We start from the raw sequence: 19937 nt of genomic DNA on the forward strand, positions 1-19937 counted from the left end.
GGTGGTGAATTAATTATATCACTCACCAGCTTGAACTCGTTGCGTAGATGAGTAATCAGACTGGAGTAACATGCGTTGTCCGAGATAACGCTCAAACACATCCGAGATAACATTCAAACACAAGCTCGACTAGAACAAACCAAGTGACAGGATTGTCACGATTGAATGGTGGCAGTTTTCGGGGCTTTGATGGCTGTGCGACTGGAGACAAGGTGGGGGCTTGGAAACTGGTATCCAGCTCAGAGCGAGATGCAACATCTGGTGTGGCAGCTGAAGGTGCGAAGCGACGCGACACGGTTGGCACGGAAGACGCGTGGTGTGTTGCCGGCGCGGATGAAACAGCCAGTGCTGTGGAAAACACGGAACGGCCCAAAATACGATCGGCGTATGTCGCAGTAAGCGCAGCAGAGGCGGCCAGTGCTGTCAGAACAAACGAGCAGCCGATCTGGTCGTATTGCGTGGCCTGTGTGCCGTACGACGTAGGTAACACACAATACTCAGCACGTGATGCATCGTCGATGTCTTGTTTCACGCGAACACTGTTGGGTGGCATTGTCACAACACAAGTGCCTGTTGTAAGCTGCGACTGTGAAGCATAATAATTTGTAAGAGGTGCAAACATATGATGCGGCGTAAATGGTAGTTGTCCTGGAGCAGTTCATGAGAATTCACTTGTACTTACACAGGACAGCGGAATTGTAAGCACACTCGCATTGTTGGTCAGCCACATTGTTTATTCCCTGAGTTGTATCAGAAGCACATGAAAAAACAAAAGTTCTGGGTCACCAGTGTGGTTTTTAGAACCGAAACCTACCACTTAATCGATTGAATACTTTTATTGTTGCTAGAAATAGATACACGAATTGACACATTGAAAATCCACAGTTGCTTGATTCGACAACATGGCGAACACTCCAATAAACAATTTTTCAAGGAAGTTAGTTCAAAGATGAGTTGGTCGATTGCTTGTGGTCAATAATCACCACACATTTATCAACTGTATGCAGGGAACAATGGCAAGCAGTGCCTTGGGAAAATGGTCTGGTGTGTTTGCAATTGAACCCGTGAGCACATCAACTGGCCTTCAGCTGCACGGTATCATGGTAGATTTGGAGATAGTTTAGTGTTGTTTGAAGTTTCAATTAAACCCCAGCCAGTCTGATCATTGTAGATACTTGTGACTGGTTGGGATTGCACTCTCAGCACCAAGTAGTATGTTATATTGGGCAGCACATTCCCATTTCATGACAAATGGTAGTCAGAGCCAAGTACAAAGGCATGTATAGCCAGAGCATGCTTCTGGTTGTCAGTTCACAGTTGGCCAAAAACATTTTTGGCCTTGATTCTTTCACTATTTTTGAAGTTGAAGTAGTCGAAGAAATTAACATTGTCTTGCAGCTATTACTATTTCAAAACTTGGAGATATTGCTGTAGTTGTTCAGTCAACTTTCTTTTAAGGTCCTGAGTAGGACCATCACTTTTGAGGTCAACATAACATTGAAATTGTTGGCAGTTCTCAATTTTTGTCAATCTCACCCCATGCCATTTGCTATTTGAGGAAAAGTGAAAGAGGAACTCAGCAGAATCCCAGAATGGTGTCACCAGTGGACCACTCCCCATGGTCATGATACGGAAAACTGATTGTGATGTTCAACTTTGTGGTGATTTCATTCACATAATCAATGCAAAAACTGAAATAGAAGTTCATCACATACCCTATCCAAAGGAGTTGCTGGCTAAGTTAGCCAGTGGTCAGTATAGTTCCAAAATTGACCTCAGATATGCATACAGGGCTATTACAAATGATTGAAGCGATTTCATAAATTCACTGTAGCTCCATTCATTGACATATGGTCATGACAAACTACAGATACATAGAAAAACTCATAAAGTTTTGTTCGGCTGAAGCCGCACTTCAGGTTTCTGCCGCCAGAGTGCTCAAGAGAGCAGTGAGACAAAATGGCGACAGGAGCCAAGAAAGCGTATGTCGTGCTTGAAATGCACTCACATCAGTCAGTCATAACAGTGCAATGACACTTCAGAACGAAGTTCAACAAAGATCCACCAACTGCTAACTCCATTCGGCGATGGTATGCACAGTTTAAAGCTTCTGGATGCCTCTGTAAGGGGAAATCAATGGGTCGGCCTGCAGTGAGCGAAGAAACGGTTGAACGTGTGCGGGCAAGTTTCACACGTAGCCCGCGGAAGTTGACGAATAAGGCAAGCAGGGAGCTAAACGTACCACAGCCGACGGTTTGGAAAATCTTACGGAAAAGGCTAAAGCAGAAGCCTTACCGTTTACAATTGCTACAAGCCCTGACACCCGATGACAAAGTCAAACACTTTGAATTTTCGGTGCGGTTGCAACAGCTCATGGAAGAGGATGCGTTCAGTACGAAACTTGTTTTCAGTGATGAAGCAACATTTTTTCTTAATGGTGAAGTGAACAGACACAGTGTGCGAATGTGGTTGGTAGAGAATCCTCACGCGTTCGTGCAGCAAATTCGCAATTCACCAAAAGTTTACGTGTTTTGTGCAATCTCTCGGTTTAAAGTTTACGGCCCTTTTTTCTTCTGCGAAAAAACGTTACAGGACACGTGTATCTGGACATGCTGGAAAATTGGCTCATGCCACAACTGGAGACCGACAGCGTCGACTTCATCTTACAACAGGAGATTGGAAAACCGATGTATCGGTCGTGGTGGAGATCATGATCAGCAATTCATGTCATGGCCTCCACGCTCTCCCGACTTAACCCCAAGCAATTTCTTTCTGTGGGGTTATGTGAAAGATTCAGTGTTTAAACCTCCTCTACCAAGAAACGTGCCAGAACTGTGAGCTCTCATCAACGATGCTTTCGAACTCATTGATGGGGACATGCTGCGCTGAGTGTGGGAGGAACTTGATTATCGGCTTGATGTCTGCCGAATCACTAAAGGGGCACATATCGAACATTTGTGAATGCCTAAAAAACCTTTTTGAGTTTTTGTATGTGTGTGCAAAGCATTGTGAAAATATCTCAAATAATAAAGTTATTGTAGAGCTGTGAAATTGCTTCAATCATTTGTAATAACCCTGTACTTGCAGCTGCCATTGGATGCTGAGGCTCAGCAGATTTTAGTATTAAATACTCCTCTCTGGAGGTAACAGTTAAATCATTTGCCATTTGGGGTAGCTTGCACTCTAGGGATATTCCAGAATCTTCTTGTGGAACTTATCAAAGACATTCCATGCTTATCAAACTCTTTGGATGACATTTGTGTTACTGGCACCTTGAGAGAAGAGCATTTACAAAATTTTCAAACAGTTTTTTTAGCAACTATTGGGCAATTGGCTACATTTCAAGCCTGAGAATATGCCTTTTTTGTTCCTAGGGCATTTGTTAAGTAAGAATAATATCATTTCAGTGGCAGAGCATATTGCAGCAATAGAAAATTTGTCAGTTCCTACGAGTATTTGGGAGTTACAGTTGTCTTATCTTACAAGGGAAACTTCCCATTGAACCCTCTCAGGTTTAGTGGTAAGATGGTCCAGTAGATAGCCCATCAAAACTGAACACAGATCAAGCATGATAATGGGAAGAAGGTGTACTGAAATGTGAAAAAACAACAAAATAGGAACAGTGAATGGTCCAAGAACAATAAGTGCAATACAGAGTAGCCTAAAACACCAATAGTGTCATGGTTAAATGGTCATGGTATTGGACTGCCATCAGGCAACCTGTGTACAAAACTCCCTTGTGCCATTTATTTTATTTTTTTCCCACAGCATTATGAACTGTCCATTCGGTAATTGAAATGTTTGTTCTTTTTCTGTAGTCTTGGCAGTTGTGTCGTACTATACATTGATTGTAGAATATGAATCATGGTAAAAATACGTTACCATCACAAGTATATGGGATGAATAGTGAGAGCTGGCAAGATACCACATAAACATCTCACAGAAATGAAAACAGCAAATAAATGGGTGTGAATTATGTTACAACAAAGGACTTCAAAGGTCAAGACTTCCAAAACAGAATGCAACTTCAAAAACGTTAAAAACACTTGTTTTGACAGAGCACAGAGGAACTATCTGATTGTGAAACTGTTTCATTCATTTGTCGCAGCTTATGTGACAAACTATTATGTTTTCATTATTTCCTTGGGAGATATCACATTCAAATTCATATGAACACCTATATTGGTCAAGGAGGCATACCTCTCTCACTTACCAGTTGTACAGATTAGGTGTGTTGATAAGAGATTCCTATCATGTGACACATGTACTGCCATTAATGACTGGTGGAGGATTTGGTTTACTTGTCATCTTGTCATCAAACATTTTCAGTTCCCATTTGAAAGCTACTTCATGCAGAATCAACTGCCTACATCTACATAGATACTCTGCAAATCACATTTAAGTGCCCGGCAGAAGGTTCATCAAACCACCCTCACAATTCTCTGTTATTCCAATCTCGTATAGCACGCGGAAAGAATGAACACCTATATTTTCCTGTATGAGCTCTGATTTCCCTTATTTTATCATGGTGATCATTCCTGCCTATGTAGGTCAGTGTCAACAAAATATTTTCACATTTGAGGAGAAAGTTAGTGATTGGAATTTTGTGAGAAGATTCTGTCGCAACAAAAAATGCCTTTCTTTCAATGATTTCCAGCCCAAATCCTGTATCATTTCTGTGACACTCTCTCCCATATTTCGTGATAATACAAATCGCGCTGCCTTTCTTTGAACTTTTTCGATGTACTCCATCAGTCCTATCGGGTAAGGATCCCACACTGTGCAGCAGTATTCTAAAAGAGGGCAGACAAGCATAGTGTAAGCAGTCTCCTTAGTAGGTCTGTTACATTTTCTAAGTGTGCTGCCAATAAAATGCAGTCTTTGGTTAGCCTTGCCCACAACATTTTCTATCTGTTCCTCCCTCTTTAAGTTGTTCGTAATTGTAATACCTAGGTATTTAGTTGAATTTATGGCTTTTAGATTTATTGTGTAACCAAAGTTTAATGAGTTCCTTTTAGCACTCATGTGGACAACCTCACACTTTTCGTTATTTAGGGTCAACTGGTCAACTGCCACTTTTTGCACCATTCAGGTATGATGGCTGCACTTGAGAGGATATCAAATGTAGACTGGCAATGGCAAGAAAAATATTTCTATTTCTGAAGTGTTAAATGGATTAACATCAAATATAGATTTAAGTGTTAGGAAGTCTTTTCTGGCAATATTTGTCTGGGGTGTAGCCATTTATGGAAGTGAAACATGGGTGATAAACAGTTTAGACAAGAAGAGGATAGAAGCTTTCAAAATGTGGTGCTACAGAAGAATGTTGAAGATTAGATGGGTAGATCATGTAAGTGATGAAGTACTGAACAGAATTAGCAAGACAAGAAATTTGTGGCACAACTTGACCAAAAGAAGGGATCAGTTGATAGGACACATTGTGAGACATCAAGGGATCACCAGTTTAGTATTGCAGAGAAGGTGGGGGGGATCACAGAGAGAGACCACGAGATGAATACAATAAGCAGATTCAGAAGGATGTAGGTTGCAGTAGTTACTCGGAAATGAGGCGGCTTGCACAGGATTGAATAGCATGGAGAGCTGGAACAAATGAGTCTTTGGACTGCAGACTACAACAGTAACAACAACAACAGCAATCATTTTCAGGGAAGGTAAATTTCTATGTGAAATTCATTCCATGGGCTGCTCACCTTTGTCATCTATTGCATCACCTTCCCAAGAAAGGCATGAAGTTTGTATGGTCAAGGGCATGTCAGTCGGCATTCCAGTAGTTGAATGAACATCTCTGCTCTGCTCCATGCTTTGTCACTTTCACCCCAATTAAGCCGTTGACTTTGGCTACTGATGCATCTCAGTATGGCCACTCTCAGTGGCTCAGAGCAGCCTATTGCGTTTCCCTCAGAGACCCTGTCTGTAGCACAAAGAAATTATTCTCAGATTGAGAAGGACTCACTTGTGATCATATATGGACTAAGGAAGTTCCATATTGCTTTGTGTGGCACTAAGTTCCACCTCCTCACAGACCATAAGGGGGTGAGGCTCTGCTCGTGTACAGCAAGGATGGTCAGAGTCTTTTCCTTTGGATGTATTTCAGACTTCACAATACATTCAGTATTGTAAAAGCAATAGGCTGCTGGTGCATGTGGACTTCACCAGTTGTTTCTTAGGGGCCACGTAGCTTTTGGTGATAGATACGTTCCCATGTATTGCTCAGTCGGCCTCTATGATGGTCCACACTACAGTTCAGGCCTTAGCTGCCATTTTCACTGTTGAGGATGAGCTACGCATCCTGGTCTCAGACAATGGTTGTAAGTTCATGTTGAGGGCTTTTAAAGTGTTCTGATGCTAAAATGGAATTCAGCTCCTGACCACCACACCATTCCATCCAGCATCAGATGCAGAAGTTTAGCAATTTGCAATTTAGCAAAGTGGAATAACTCAGTTTTCTACATACTTCTATTCCTTTGAATAATTTTTTTATGTTCTCTGTTATACTGATAACAACTGTACTACATCAACTTAACATCAAAATTCTTACCAAGGCAGTATTTCATTAAAATTTATTGTTCACCACATTATTTTATCTGTGCCAATTTCAATGGTATATTTTGTTTATTACGAAACATTTTCTTTTCAGAGAAACCCTTAATTTATGATGTTCAAAAACCATGTCACATAAAAATAAACTGAGCTAATTAGTTTTATTTCCAAAAGACATAGCTCACTCATTTGAAAGAACTTCCTTACTCCAAGTAAATGTTTTACTTCTGCTGAAAAGTTATTAACAAAAAAAATATTCGTAATTAAAATTTCCACTTTTTAGAAGATGCTTTTGTTATTTTGACCTTGAATCAAGTTTAATTCCCAGAAACAGCCAATGGCTTTGCCACATTGGTAACACTGGTTCCCACCCAGTCACTGAAGCTAAGCAACATTGGGCCTCGCTAGTACTTGCACCAGGCCGTGGTGCCACAAAACATTTATTTTATTTTTATTCCAAGGAATAAAGTCAGACTCTAAATGGTGAGCTTAGTAATAATTTTGATAGATTCTGTAACTACGCTGTCACAGAAACTTGATGTTTGCACCACAAAACTAGTATCATTGTATTTCATTTTATGTTTGTATTCAAGGCAGTGCTCGGTGACAGCTGATTTGCTTTGTCATTTTAGTCAAGTGATCCACTGGTGTTTCTTGCATCTCTCCTCAACTGTTCTGATAGTCTGCCCAACATAAGACATGTCACATTCAGATGGAATGCCATACAAACCCAAATTTTGAAGGCGTAGATCATCTTTAACGTTTCAACAAATACTTTCTATCTTAACTGAAGGGAGGGAAATACACTGGATGTCATGTTTCCATAGGAGTGTACTGATCTTTCCAGATACTGGACCAGCATGAGGTAGATAAGCAATTTTTGGCTTCTTTTTCTCAATCTCAGCACAGGACTCTTTCTCAGGTATTCTTGCATTTGACTGCATGACCCATTCACTTTGATACCGTTTTTTTGAAACATGAGTTGTAGGTATCGTAATTCTCTGGTGAGGCTCTCCTTGTCTCAAAGTGTTTGAGATCTATATACCAGAAGTTTTAGCACAGAATTTCTTTGTGATGAACGGTGATGGCTTGATGCATGAAGCTAGAGGTGAGTGTGTGTAGGCTATATACACTGTGACCCATGGATCCGTTTAGTCTTCTCTTAACTAAAACATTGAGGAAAGGTAGTTGTCATGTTTCAGTTTTCATCATGGTTTTTATATTATGATGGATACAATTTAAATGTTCACACTCTTGAAGTATTTCCACTCTATGTGGCCACCCCACAAACATGACACCTGCATACCAATAGAACTTGGTGGATTCGAGTGCCTTTGCTTCAAAGTGTTCCATGTATAGGTACATCATGACAGGCAATAACGGACTACCCATTACAACCCCAGTTCGTTCATAATATGTTGTGTCAACCAGAAAATAAGCTGACATCAGAATGTGCCTAAAAAATTCTATGAAACAATCATCAAACTTTTCCATTATGATTTCCAAGGAATCATAAAGTAGAATTCCCATATAGAGGGACACTACATTGAAAATGACAATAATATCCATATCCTGGAGCTGTAAGTGACTGAGGTGATGTACGAAGTCAGGGGACTTTTGAATGTGGTGTTTGCACTTCCACACATATTCTCTGAGAATGCATTTCAGGTATTTTTCCAGCTGGTATGTAGGTGCGCCAGTATTATTAGATATGGGTCTTAGAGTTAATTCTTTCCTATTGAACATTAGGAAGGTGATATAGTCACAGTGGCACTGACGCTTGTGCTTCAAGACCCGTAGTGATTTTATGTGGCAAGCCTGACTCTTTTATTTGTAGGCCCAACATCTGTCTGCTTGTATGCAGTATCATTCAAAAGAGTGAGTATCTTCTTATTGTAGCCCACACTTGAAATTAGGACCATAAAATTGCCTTTGTCAGCTGGAAGAACTACAGTCTCCTTGTCCTCCCACAGATTTTTCAATGCTACTCCTCCCATGGAGATGTTGGATCTTAGCATTGGCATCTTGATAAGTGCTCTACAGGTTTACAGTGAACCTCCACTGCTGCTTCGGAGGAAGTTAAACCACAACATACTCCACAGAACTGATTTAATCTGCTTTTGGTAACATATTTGGAGTGGGTGCAAAATTTAGCCATTTACCAAGGATCTTCACTGTATTCTTGTCCAGGTGTTTGTCACTGAGATTAATGACAGTACTGATCTCTGTGTCTTGTCTTGGCTTAATGTGCAAGCTATCAAATTTTGCATTCTGGCATGCAGATGTTTTCAACCCCCAAGTTGTATTGATAAGCCATTCTCAAGATTCTGCAGATAGTGTAGCTGACACACAAAGATGGAGATGAAAAAGCTCTTTTTAAGTGACATCCATCAACCATTGAGTGTCACGAATTCTCTCTCTTACTAGAGCCAGGCTTGCATTGTGCAGAATCCAACTTGCCCCTGGTGTGTTAATGTGATGCTTGATTTTAGTGAACATACAAGTTGTTCATTTCAACATCTCATTAGGAAAGTTACTGTATTGAGAACTGTATTGAGAACTTGCCCTTTATTTTGGCAGTGCTCATCCAACTTGTGTATGTTGTAGAACACTTCGGGCCATCAACATCCATAACAAAGAAATTTGGTGCTAAAGACTCTAGTCCATAGAGCTCAAACATTTTCAGGCAAGGAGAGCCTTGCTGGAGAATTACAATGCCTACAACTGGTGTTCCAAAGGAATGGGTACTCAGAGCACCATACTGAACAGGTAGCAGCACGGTCAAAATCAAGAACTCCTGAGAAAGGGGTTGAGAATGAGAGTGAGGAAGAGAAGCCAAATGTTGCTTATCTGCCTTATGCTGGCCCAATCAGTAGACTCCCACAGAAACATGGTATTTAGTGTGTTTCCTTCCCTTCAACTAAGATACAAAGTACTCTTTGTAACATTGAAGATGATGTAGGTCTCTAAAAATCTGTTGTGTATTGCATTTCATTTGAATGCGGTATGTTTTACATCGAGTAGACAATTAACACAGTCAAGGAGCGATGCAAGGAACATCGGTAATGCACCTGACTAATACGACCAGGCAAATCAGCTATTGCCAGATGCTTCCTAGAATATAATCATGAAATAAAACACAATGAGACCAGTATCGTGGTACGAACATAAAGTGCCTGGGACATCATAATTAAGGAGTCTACCAAAATAAAGATGTTAGAAAATGTAATAAACAGGGATAGAGATTTCAATTGAAATGCTTTGAGTCCAGTACTCAGTTTATTAAAATCTCACTGACCGTCACGTCCATTAGAGTTGGGAAATGTTGAGGAAATTTGAATTTCATAGAGTATCAGTATGTGCTGTGTAAAACAAGTGCAGTGGCCATCAGGAACTGATCTTGGCTATAGAGACCAACAATAGCCCACAGTCTGGCTGGAGTCCAGGCAGTGAATACATTTAATAGGAAAACTCACAGCACCTAGAGAAGACATCTGGGTCGGTCATCAAAGTATTGTGCAGAAAATGGCAACAAAAACTTGGGTGAACACCCAGAAGCTTATTATTTATCAATCACTCCAAGAAAACCTGAAAAATAATGTCAGAGTCTAAGTTTTATTTCTTCATCTTCATGGAGCTAGGTGTGTGTATGAAGCAGTCTGCATTTGGTATTTATGTTATAAAAATCTCCATGTTAAATTTTTTGTGAGTCTCTCTGAGAACTGTTAATAATTGACAGTTTTCCTTTGTTTAAACAATGAGATCTAATGTGTGTGGAGGCAAGGGAACTGAGATTGTTATGCAAATATTCCTTAAGTATTTTGACACTATCAAAGTTCATTGAGTGTAGTTGCCAGCCTGTGGTGTGAACTATTTACAAAGCTTACAGAAGAAGCTGATCATTGGAATGTCTGTTGGAATTATTCTGGCCCAAGCTGCTGGAATTGGTGGCCATGTATGCGTGAGGTGTGCTTGCTTCTGTATATGAATTGTGTGTGTTTCTCTTTTGCTGATGAAGGCTGTGGCCAAAAGCTTTGTGTAAGTGTCTTTTAATTGTGCCTGTCTGCACCTTAATGTGTCTTCTTTACACTAAGTAACATCTACCTTTTCCTACATTGTTTGTATCAGTGGTGTTGTGTCAATCGGTGAACTGTCAGATTACAAATCTAACCAGTTTCAGAGAGAGAGGGATGTTAAGATTTTAGTGCTACAAATGAACTGCTGTTAATCACTGGTTAGTTAATTTACAAATTGGTCAAAACATTCCAATCACAACTAAAGAAAGCAATATTGGCAGTACCTAGAGAGACTGCCCTGGCCAGTTTTTTTGGCGTTTTACTGATCCTGAGAAGAGGGTGAAAGGGGTGAACCAGAGTTTTGTGACAAGCTACAAGGGAATGCTGGAAAGTATTCTCTCCTCAACATCGGTTGAGGTATTACATGTTATACATACTACACGATCAATTTTTTTGCTTTGATGATGCAAGCTGCAACCTTGTGCCACAAGAGGGGCTCCATGCTGTAGCATGTAACATGGTGGTGTGTAACGTAACTATGTTGGTGCACAAGAAACAGTATGCTGCAATGTTGTTTCAAATTCGAAGAGTTCCCTCTAAATGGGTCAGCTGTGCACTACACATCAGAGGCTGATAGTCAGGTATCTGATGGTGTGTGGTGTGCGCACAAGGGTTTTTGAAATTGGATGATCCTTCATACAGTCCGGGGGACTCAAAAGTATTGGTGCAAGATCCAAGAAATATCACTCCCCACAGACAAGAGCATTAAAACCCTAGTGGTTGACTGCTGATGCATTCACAACATAATGTTAAAGATTGAAGTGCTCCTAAAAAGGAATGAAGCTAGCATAACAGTAGGTACAGAAAGCTGGTTAAAACCCAAAGTTGACAGCAGTGACATTTCTGGGGAAAATTTAACGGTATATTGAAAGAACAGGCTAATGGAAAGAGGAGCCGGTGTATTTATAGCAATAGATAAGAACCAGAAATCCATTGAGATACAAATTAAAACTGCATAATTGAATCCTTCTATTAACTACCTCATGAAGTAACCAAAAACTTTAGAGAGAACCATAGTTTACTAGTACTTAAGTTCTCCAGTCACACTATAATAATTGGAGGAGACTTAAATCATCTCACAATCAGATGGGATAAATACAGTTTCATTAGTGGTGGGCATGACAAGACATTTTGTGAAGTATTACTGAATACCTTCTTTGAAAACTACCAAGAAGAGATGGTTCTGAACTCCACACATGATGAGAATATATTAGATTTCAGACCAAGTCCTCAGTTGCACAAAATTTTTATTTCACTTTTCTGGTTTCGAAAAATTAATTTGCACAGGTATTTTTGTTTTGCATTACTGGTTTTGACAAGTGATTGTGTGGAAACCAGTTAAGCAAAATAAAAATACCTGTGCAACTAGTGACTGAATTTTGTTCTGAATTGTATACTACAGTTGCTGAGACATAACAACTATGAATAAAATTATAAAAATATATTATATGTAATGTCAACAAACAGACATAACCTCCCTTGGGATATCAACGCTGAAACAGGTATCAATAACCATGAGACTCTTGCAGTAACCTTGATTTCCAATATACAAAGGACAACTAAAACAAGTAGAATGATCTATAAGTTCAGTCAACTAAATAAAGAAGCGAGGAACTTGTAGCATTTAGTTCAGAACAGGGGCATGTAGAGAAACGAGGGATAAAGTTTAAAAGGGTAGTTAATCGTGCACTGGATAGTTATATTCACAACAGAACAGTTAATGATTGGAGGGACTGTCAATGATATACAATCACTGTAAAGGAATTTCTAAAGAAACAGTAACTATGGAGTAAATGTAAGATAAAGCAAAGGGCTTTAGATAGAGACATACTGAATGAAACACATTTGGCTGTCAAGACAGCAATGTATGACTACTGTAGCAGAATAGTCTCAAAAAAATCTTTCACAAAACACAAATAAATTTCGGTTGTATGTGAAGGCTGCTGTGGCAACAAAGTTAGACACCAGTCATTCACCACTGAGGCAGGATCTGAAATTGAGGACAGAAAAGTAAAAGTAGAAATTCTGAACTCTGTTTTCATGTGTTCCTTTTCTAAGGAAAACCCAGGAGTACTGCCCCAGTTTAATTCCCGTATCTCTGAAAAGATGAGAGAAATAGATATTAGGTCAGTAGCATTATGGAATGAAATTCTTAAAATTGAACAAATCTCCAGTGCATGATGGAATCCCTAACAGATTCTATTCTGAATCAGTCATGTTAAACCCAACCTGCACTTTTCCCACATAACAATGAAAGCCATAGAAAAAGGAAGTAGTGTAGGTACAGTATTTCTTAATTTCTGAAAAGCATTTGACATCTTTGCTTACCGTCTTAAGGAGTATCAAGTGAAATTTGTGACTGGATTGAGGATTTTTTGGTAGGGAGGTCACAGCAAATTATTTTTGATGGAGAGTCATTGACATACGTAGAATTAACTTCGGGTGTGCCCCCTGGAAGTGTGTTGGGGTGCTTGCTGTTCATGTTGTATATTAACGATCATGCAGACAATGTTAATAGTAACCTCAGAATTTTTGCAGGTGATGCAGTTATCTATAATGAAGAATGTCTGAAAGAAGATGCAAAAAATTCAGCCAAATTGTGACAAGATTCAAGAGCCATGGAAAGATTGACAACATACTTTATATTTCCAGAAATGTAAAATAGTGCACTTTGCAAAACAAAAAAAGTAGTAGCCTTTGATTATGATATCAAATTTGCAGGGATATGAAATAAAGCAATCACATGGGCTCAGTTGTAGCTAAAACATGTGGCAGACTGTGGCCAACTGGTAGAATACTAGGGAAATGCCATCTACAGAGAAGTGCAGTCTGCAAAACTGCATACAGAATGCTCATGTGGTCTAGCCTAGAATATTGCAGAAGTGTTTGGGAACCATACTAACTAGGACTAACACTGGATGTTGAATGGTTACAGAGAAGGGCAGCATGATCACAGGTTTGTTTGACATGTGGTAGGGTGTCACGAAGATCCTGAAAGAACTGAACTGGCAGACATTTGAAGATAGGCACACACTATCCTGTGAGAATCTACTCAGAAATTTTCAAGAACCAACTTTAAGTGATGAATCTAAGAATATATTGCAACCCCATGACTATCTCTTCCATAGGAATCACAAAGACAAGATTAGACTGATTACAGTGTGCACAGAGGCATTTAAGCAATTATTCTTCCCACACTCCATATGTGATTGAAATGGACAGAACGTTGAATAACTGGTACAAAGGGACATACCCTCTCTCTCACTCTCCACAGTGGTCTGCAAAGTATAGACATAGATGCAGATGCAGAGCAACTCCATAAGTGCGTGCAGTCGGCTGATGTGCTGCATGGCCAATAGCCACACAATCTCTTCGTCCTGCTGTGCCTGATGCCAAATGTATGTGGCCTGTTGGCCTTGCCGTGGTGTCAGCAAGGTTCTGAAATCTGGACAAGCACATTTGGGTGGACATTTGGATGGAAACAAGGCATCATGGGGTGGCAAGAAGGGAAAACAACATTATGTAATTGTGGTAGGTGAGGAGTGTGTGGCATTCCATGCAAACCAGTGATGCCCCCACCAAAATGAGCAGCAGTGCCAACAAATTAGTCATACAGGAGCCCTTAACACAGGTGGAAGGGACCAATCAACCATTGCTCCAAGCACCAAGCATCTCCTGCAGGCATTTCCACCGCTTGCTGTGTTATTTATGCCTTCGTTTGAAGAAAAGCCCACCAATGAGACACATTTGCTACCCTCACAGCAGTGAGCAGAAAGGGTCCCAGTCCTCATTGACTACATGTCTGATGGAGCATTGGCTCGTCACTACCCCTGAGTGTCACCCCCGACGTGCTAGTAGAGAGTGTCCACATGGCATCACCACCCTTCGTCCCTCGACTCAATTAATGATACAGGCCAGGGCATTTTTGGGCCTATATTCTTTAAAAGGGGTTTGGATTTGGTATCCCTGCCAAACTTGTGTATCATACAAAAAGTTGTTCTCAGTCGACAGACTAAGTGATCCACAACTTCACTGTAAGTGGTGTGAGTGTTGCATATATTGAGCAGGACCTTTGGAGAAATAGCTGTGTGTGTGTGTGTGTGTGTGTGTGTGTGTGTGTGTGTCTATTGTTCACGAAGGCCTTAACAACTGAAAGCTATAATTATGAGAATCTTATTGATTTGCCTATCTACGACTCAGCATCTCCACTATATGGTGAGTAGCAACTTTCCTTTGCATAATATAATTAATTTCACATGTGAGACAACATCTTCACCAGTTGCCACCACCTAATTGACCCCCCACTCTCACAATACTGCACAGTGTAATGACCAAACAAACCTAAGTTATGCAGCAAATGATAAATCCATAGTATTTCTCATTGTGGTTGTATATAATTGCCTTAACCTATGGTTTAGTGGAATCATTGATCATTTCAAAAAGTGTATTAGAATTAATAAAATGCTGTATTCCAGATTCCAGGGAATAGGGTTGAGGCAGTTAAGGGCCCCATTTTGCCCCCCCCCCCTCCCCCCTCATGTTTACCATGTTCACAACCCACAGAATAAAAGAAATGCTGAACTAAATAGCACACACACACACACACACACACACACACACACACACACACACACACACACACACACACACACTCCTATGCATCTACTTAATGAACACAAAATGCCCATCTACTAGATGAACACAAAATGCCAGGACTGCATTTCAGCTGAGATGAGAGGTTGTATGGGTGGGGTTGGTGGAGGGAGAAAGAAACTGGGAGTGGGAGGAGGAGAAGCTGGGGAGGGTTAATTGGTGGCTCAGAGGGAGGCAGCAAGTGTGCAGGATAGGAGTATGAAAGGGAGAAGCTGCAGGTCCACAGGTATAAGGCAGACGGGCACCAGAGCTGGTGAGTTCATGGTATAAAAGCTGACAGTGATGTGGAGGGTTGGGTTGGGAGTGGGTTAGAGAGTTTTGAGTAGAGAGTGTGGGTGCACTGGGTTAGTTATTTAAAAAATTTTAGTAGCTATATTTATCCAAATAATTTAGTCTTTAAACATATGTCTATTGTAGAAAAAAATCAGGAAGTAGGTACAATATCAACTGGGATAGTTATTAGAAATTTAATGTGGCAAGAGAGTCTCTCCAAGCACAGGGTAAAGTGCTCTGATGGTCAAGAATTTATTGTTCCTTTTGCCATCGGCACCAACACCAAATAAGAAATCTTGTTAGAGCATTTAGTGTCAGTGTCAGTCTGCTGTTGGTATTCAATCAGTCTGTTACAGCCTTGGAATGTATTCTTTTGTGACAGTAGCTGCAACTGTGAGACATATGTCTGCTTGTGTCTATATGTGCAGATGGATATGTATGTGTGTGTGTGTGTGTGTGTGTGTGTGTGTGTGTGTGTGTGTGTGTGTGTGTGTGTGTGCGCGAGTGTATACCTGTCCCTTTTTCCCCCCAAGGTAAGTCTTTCTCTTCCTGGGATTGGAATGACTCCTTGCCCTCTCCCTTAAAACCCACATCCTTTTGTCTTTCCCTCTCCTTCCCTCTTTTCTGATGAAGCAACCGTGGGTTAGGAAAGCTTGAAATTTGTGTTTCTGTTTGTTATTGTCTCTATCAACGTACCAATGCTTTCGTTTGGTAAGTTACAGAATCTTTGTTTGTATAAAGCACCCATGTGATTTACCAACTAACCTGCCTACACTGTGAAGCTTTCTATGTGGGACTGACCATCTCTGGAGTTCTGACAGGTTGGTATTAGTGGGAAGTATCCAGATAACCCGGACGGTGTAACACTGTGCCAAGATGTGCTGGCCGTGCACCAAGGCATGTTTAGCCACAGGGTGATCCTCATTACCAACAAACACTGTCTGCCTGTGTCCATTCATGTGAATGGACAGTTTGTTGCTGGTCATTCTCACATAGAAAGCTTCACAGTGTAGGCAGGTCAGTTGGTAAATCAGGTGGGTGCTTTCACACGTGGCTCTGCCTTTGATTGTGTACACCTTCCGGGTTACAGGACTAGAGTAGGTGGTGGTGGGAGGGTGCATGGGACAGGTTTTACACCGGGGGCGGTTAGAAGGGTAGGAGCCAGAGGGTAGGGAAGGTGTCATCAATAAATCTGTAGCAAACTTTGGGTTGGCAGGCCTGGGTAACCAAGAAGGCTTCCTCTAAGCGACCCATGAATAGGTTGGCATACAAGGGGGGCCATCCTGGTACCCATGGCTGTTCCCTTTAATTGTTGGTATGTCTGGCCTTCAAAAGTGAAGAAGTTGTGGGTCAGGATGATGCTGGCTAAGGGAATGAGGAAAGAGGTTTTAGGTAGGGTGGCAGGTGATCGGCGTGAAAGGAAGTGCTCCATCACAGCGAGGCCCTGGACATGCGGAGTATTTGTTTATAAGGAAGTGGCATCAATGGTTACATGGATGGTTTCCGGGGTAACAGATTGGGTAAGTATTCCAGGCGTTCGAGAAAGTGGTTGGTGTCTTTGATGAAGGATGGGAGACTGCATGTAATGGGTTGAAGGTGTTGATCTACGTAGGCAGAGATACGTTCTGTGGGGGCTTGGTAACCATCTACAATGGGGCGGCCGGGATGATTGGGTTTGTGAATTTTAGGAAGAAGGTAGAAGGTAGGGGTGCGGGGTGTCGATGGGGTCAGGAGATTGATGGAGTCAGGTGAAAGGTTTTGTAGGGGGCCTATGGTTCTGAGGATTCCTTGAAGCAACACCTGCACATCAGGAATGGGATTACCTTGGCAAACTTTGTATGTGGTGTTGTCTGAAAGCTGACGCAGTCCCTCAGCCACATACTCCTGACGATCAAGTACCACAGTTGTGGAACCCTTGTCCGCCGGAAGAATGACGATGGATCTGTCAGCCTTGAGATCACGGATAGCCTGGGCTTCAGCAGTGGTGATGTTGGGAGTAGGATTAAGGTTTTTTAAGAAGGATTGAGAGGCAAGGCTGGAAGTCAGAAATTCCTGGAAGGTTTGGAGAGGGTGATTTTGAGGAAGAGGATGTGGATCCCGCTGTGACGGAGGACAGAACTGTTCCAGGCAGAGTTCAATTTGGATAGTGTCTTGGGGATTTGGATCATTAGGAGTAGGATAGGGATCATTTTTCTTCGTGGTGAAGTGATATATATATATAGAGGGAAACATTCCACATGGGAAAAGATATCTAAAAACAAAGATGATGTGACTTACCAAACGAAAGCGCTGGCACGTCGAAAAGCGCTGGCACGTCGATAGACACACAAACAAACACAAACATACACACAAAATTCAAGCTTTCCCAACAAACTGTTGCCTCATCAGGAAAGAGGGAAGGAGAGGGAAAGACGAAAGGATATGGGTTTTAAGGGAGCGGGTAAGGAGTCATTCCAATCCCGGGAGCAGAAAGACTTACCTTAGGGGGAAAAAAGGACAGGTATACACTCGCACACACACACATATCCATCCACACATACAGACACAAGCAGACATATTTGTCTGTATGTGTGGATGGATATGTGTGTGTGTGCGAGTGTATACCTGTCCTTTTTTTCCCCTAAGGTAAGTCTTTCCCTTAAAACCCACAGCCACTTGTCTTTCCCTCTCCTTCCCTCTTTCCTGATGAAGCAACCGTTGGTTGCGAAAGCTTGATATTTGTGTGTGTGTTTGTGTGTTTTTTATTGTCTCCCATCAATATACTAACACTTTCATTTGGTAAGTTACAGCATCTTTGTTTTTTTATATATAACTTCTGCACAATTTCAGTGCAATAATGTGTTCATTGTAAATAAGTATTTAGTAGTTGTATTACACATTTATGACCTTATAAATAAATTTAAACGAAATTATTTTAAGTTCAGTGCATTATTATTTGTAAAATGATTCTTTCATAGTGTGTTCATTAAAAAATGACGACCATGCCACTTGGGACCTGTGGAATGGTACATTAGCTTATTTGTTTGAGTTGTAAATATTTGTCATGTATTGTTGTTTTTCTGACATGTTCTACATCCTGGAGGACCTGCTCACTGCAGATCAATTGGAATGAAAGTAAATCTAATCTAATCTAATAAAAGCCAGATGGCTTTTTTCGATTTATTCAATTCCTGAATTCTTATTCAATTACCTTTCCAGATCTGATTGCAACACATTCAGTAGTTGCCATCACAATGTTTGGTGGTGCAAGTTATGTATGAATAATACAAATTTTATTATTCCTAATCACAAATTATAATCCAGATTATCATTTTTGATTGCTTAGAAGATTATCTTCAGTTGTTAAAAGAGTTGAAGAGAAAAATCCTACATGTAATATGTTATTAATAGGAATAATAAAAATTGTTAAGTCTTGTTTTCAATTATGTTATTCCAAACTTATGTCACTATTATTATGTTCATTTCCGTTAACTCTAATGTTACAGGGCAATTCAAACAACACATTTGAAAAATGTATTCGCTTTGCTGTTAATTGGACAGAGCTGCTTACGCAGTATTCTCCAGATGAAATCATGCCAAATTTGAGCTGGCCAGTGGAAGAGTGTAAAGATGGCTGGGAGTATAATACAACAGAGATCTCCTCCTCTGTCGTAATTGATGTTAGTATTCACTTAATTCTTATCAAGTTAATGTCACATAAATGAAAGGTGCAAATTTAAGCAAGTGCCGGTAGGGGCTAACTTGAAATATATATTTAGACTAGCTTAGCGCCCACTCCTCGCATGCATAGACTGTATAACATGTGGAATTGTTTTTGTTTATTTAATAAAATCTTTATGTTGTTCATAAATTGCCTTCAAAGCTTTTCACACTAATTAAAGCAATATAAGCACAAACCTCAATGAATGTGCTTTTGACAAAAAAGCAACTCTGATAGCTGGAGTCCAGAGTTACGTTAATCATGCCTTTTGCATGCTTATGTAGATATTTCTGTAGCAATTTTAATCACCTAAGAAATATTTCTTTATATCTAACATAGAAGTGAAATACCAATTTTCATAAATTTAGATTTAAATTTTTTTATATAACAAAATATTTTCTTGTAAATTTTCATGTCCTATTGTACTCCCTTGGGGGATGCACTGAAGCACAAAGAAGCATATATATATATATGATGAGGTGACTTACCGAACGAAAGCGCTGGCAGGTCAATAGACACACAAACAAACACAAACATACACGCAAAATTCAAGCTTTCGCAACAAACTGTTGCCTCATCAGGAAAGAGGGAAGGAGAGGGAAAGATGTAAGGAAGTGGGTTTTAAGGGAGAGGGTAAGGAGTCATTCCAATCCCGGAAGCGGAAAGACTTACCT

At 40.5% G+C, this 19937-nt stretch overlaps 1 protein-coding gene across 3 annotated transcripts in view; it reads left to right on the top strand.

Annotated features, from left to right (window-relative positions):
- Positions 1 to 19937, top strand: part of LOC126483635 (carcinine transporter) — a 395544-nt gene that overhangs the window by 178133 nt on the left and 197474 nt on the right. For all 3 annotated transcript variants that reach the window (XM_050106689.1, XM_050106688.1, XM_050106690.1), the window contains exon 3: positions 19049 to 19222. In XM_050106689.1, the coding sequence (XP_049962646.1) occupies positions 19049 to 19222 (174 nt within the window). The remainder of the gene's footprint in view (positions 1 to 19048; positions 19223 to 19937) is intronic.

This window comes from Schistocerca serialis, chromosome 6, assembly GCF_023864345.2.
Source record: "Schistocerca serialis cubense isolate TAMUIC-IGC-003099 chromosome 6, iqSchSeri2.2, whole genome shotgun sequence".
NCBI classification, from domain to species: Eukaryota; Metazoa; Arthropoda; class Insecta; order Orthoptera; family Acrididae; genus Schistocerca; species Schistocerca serialis.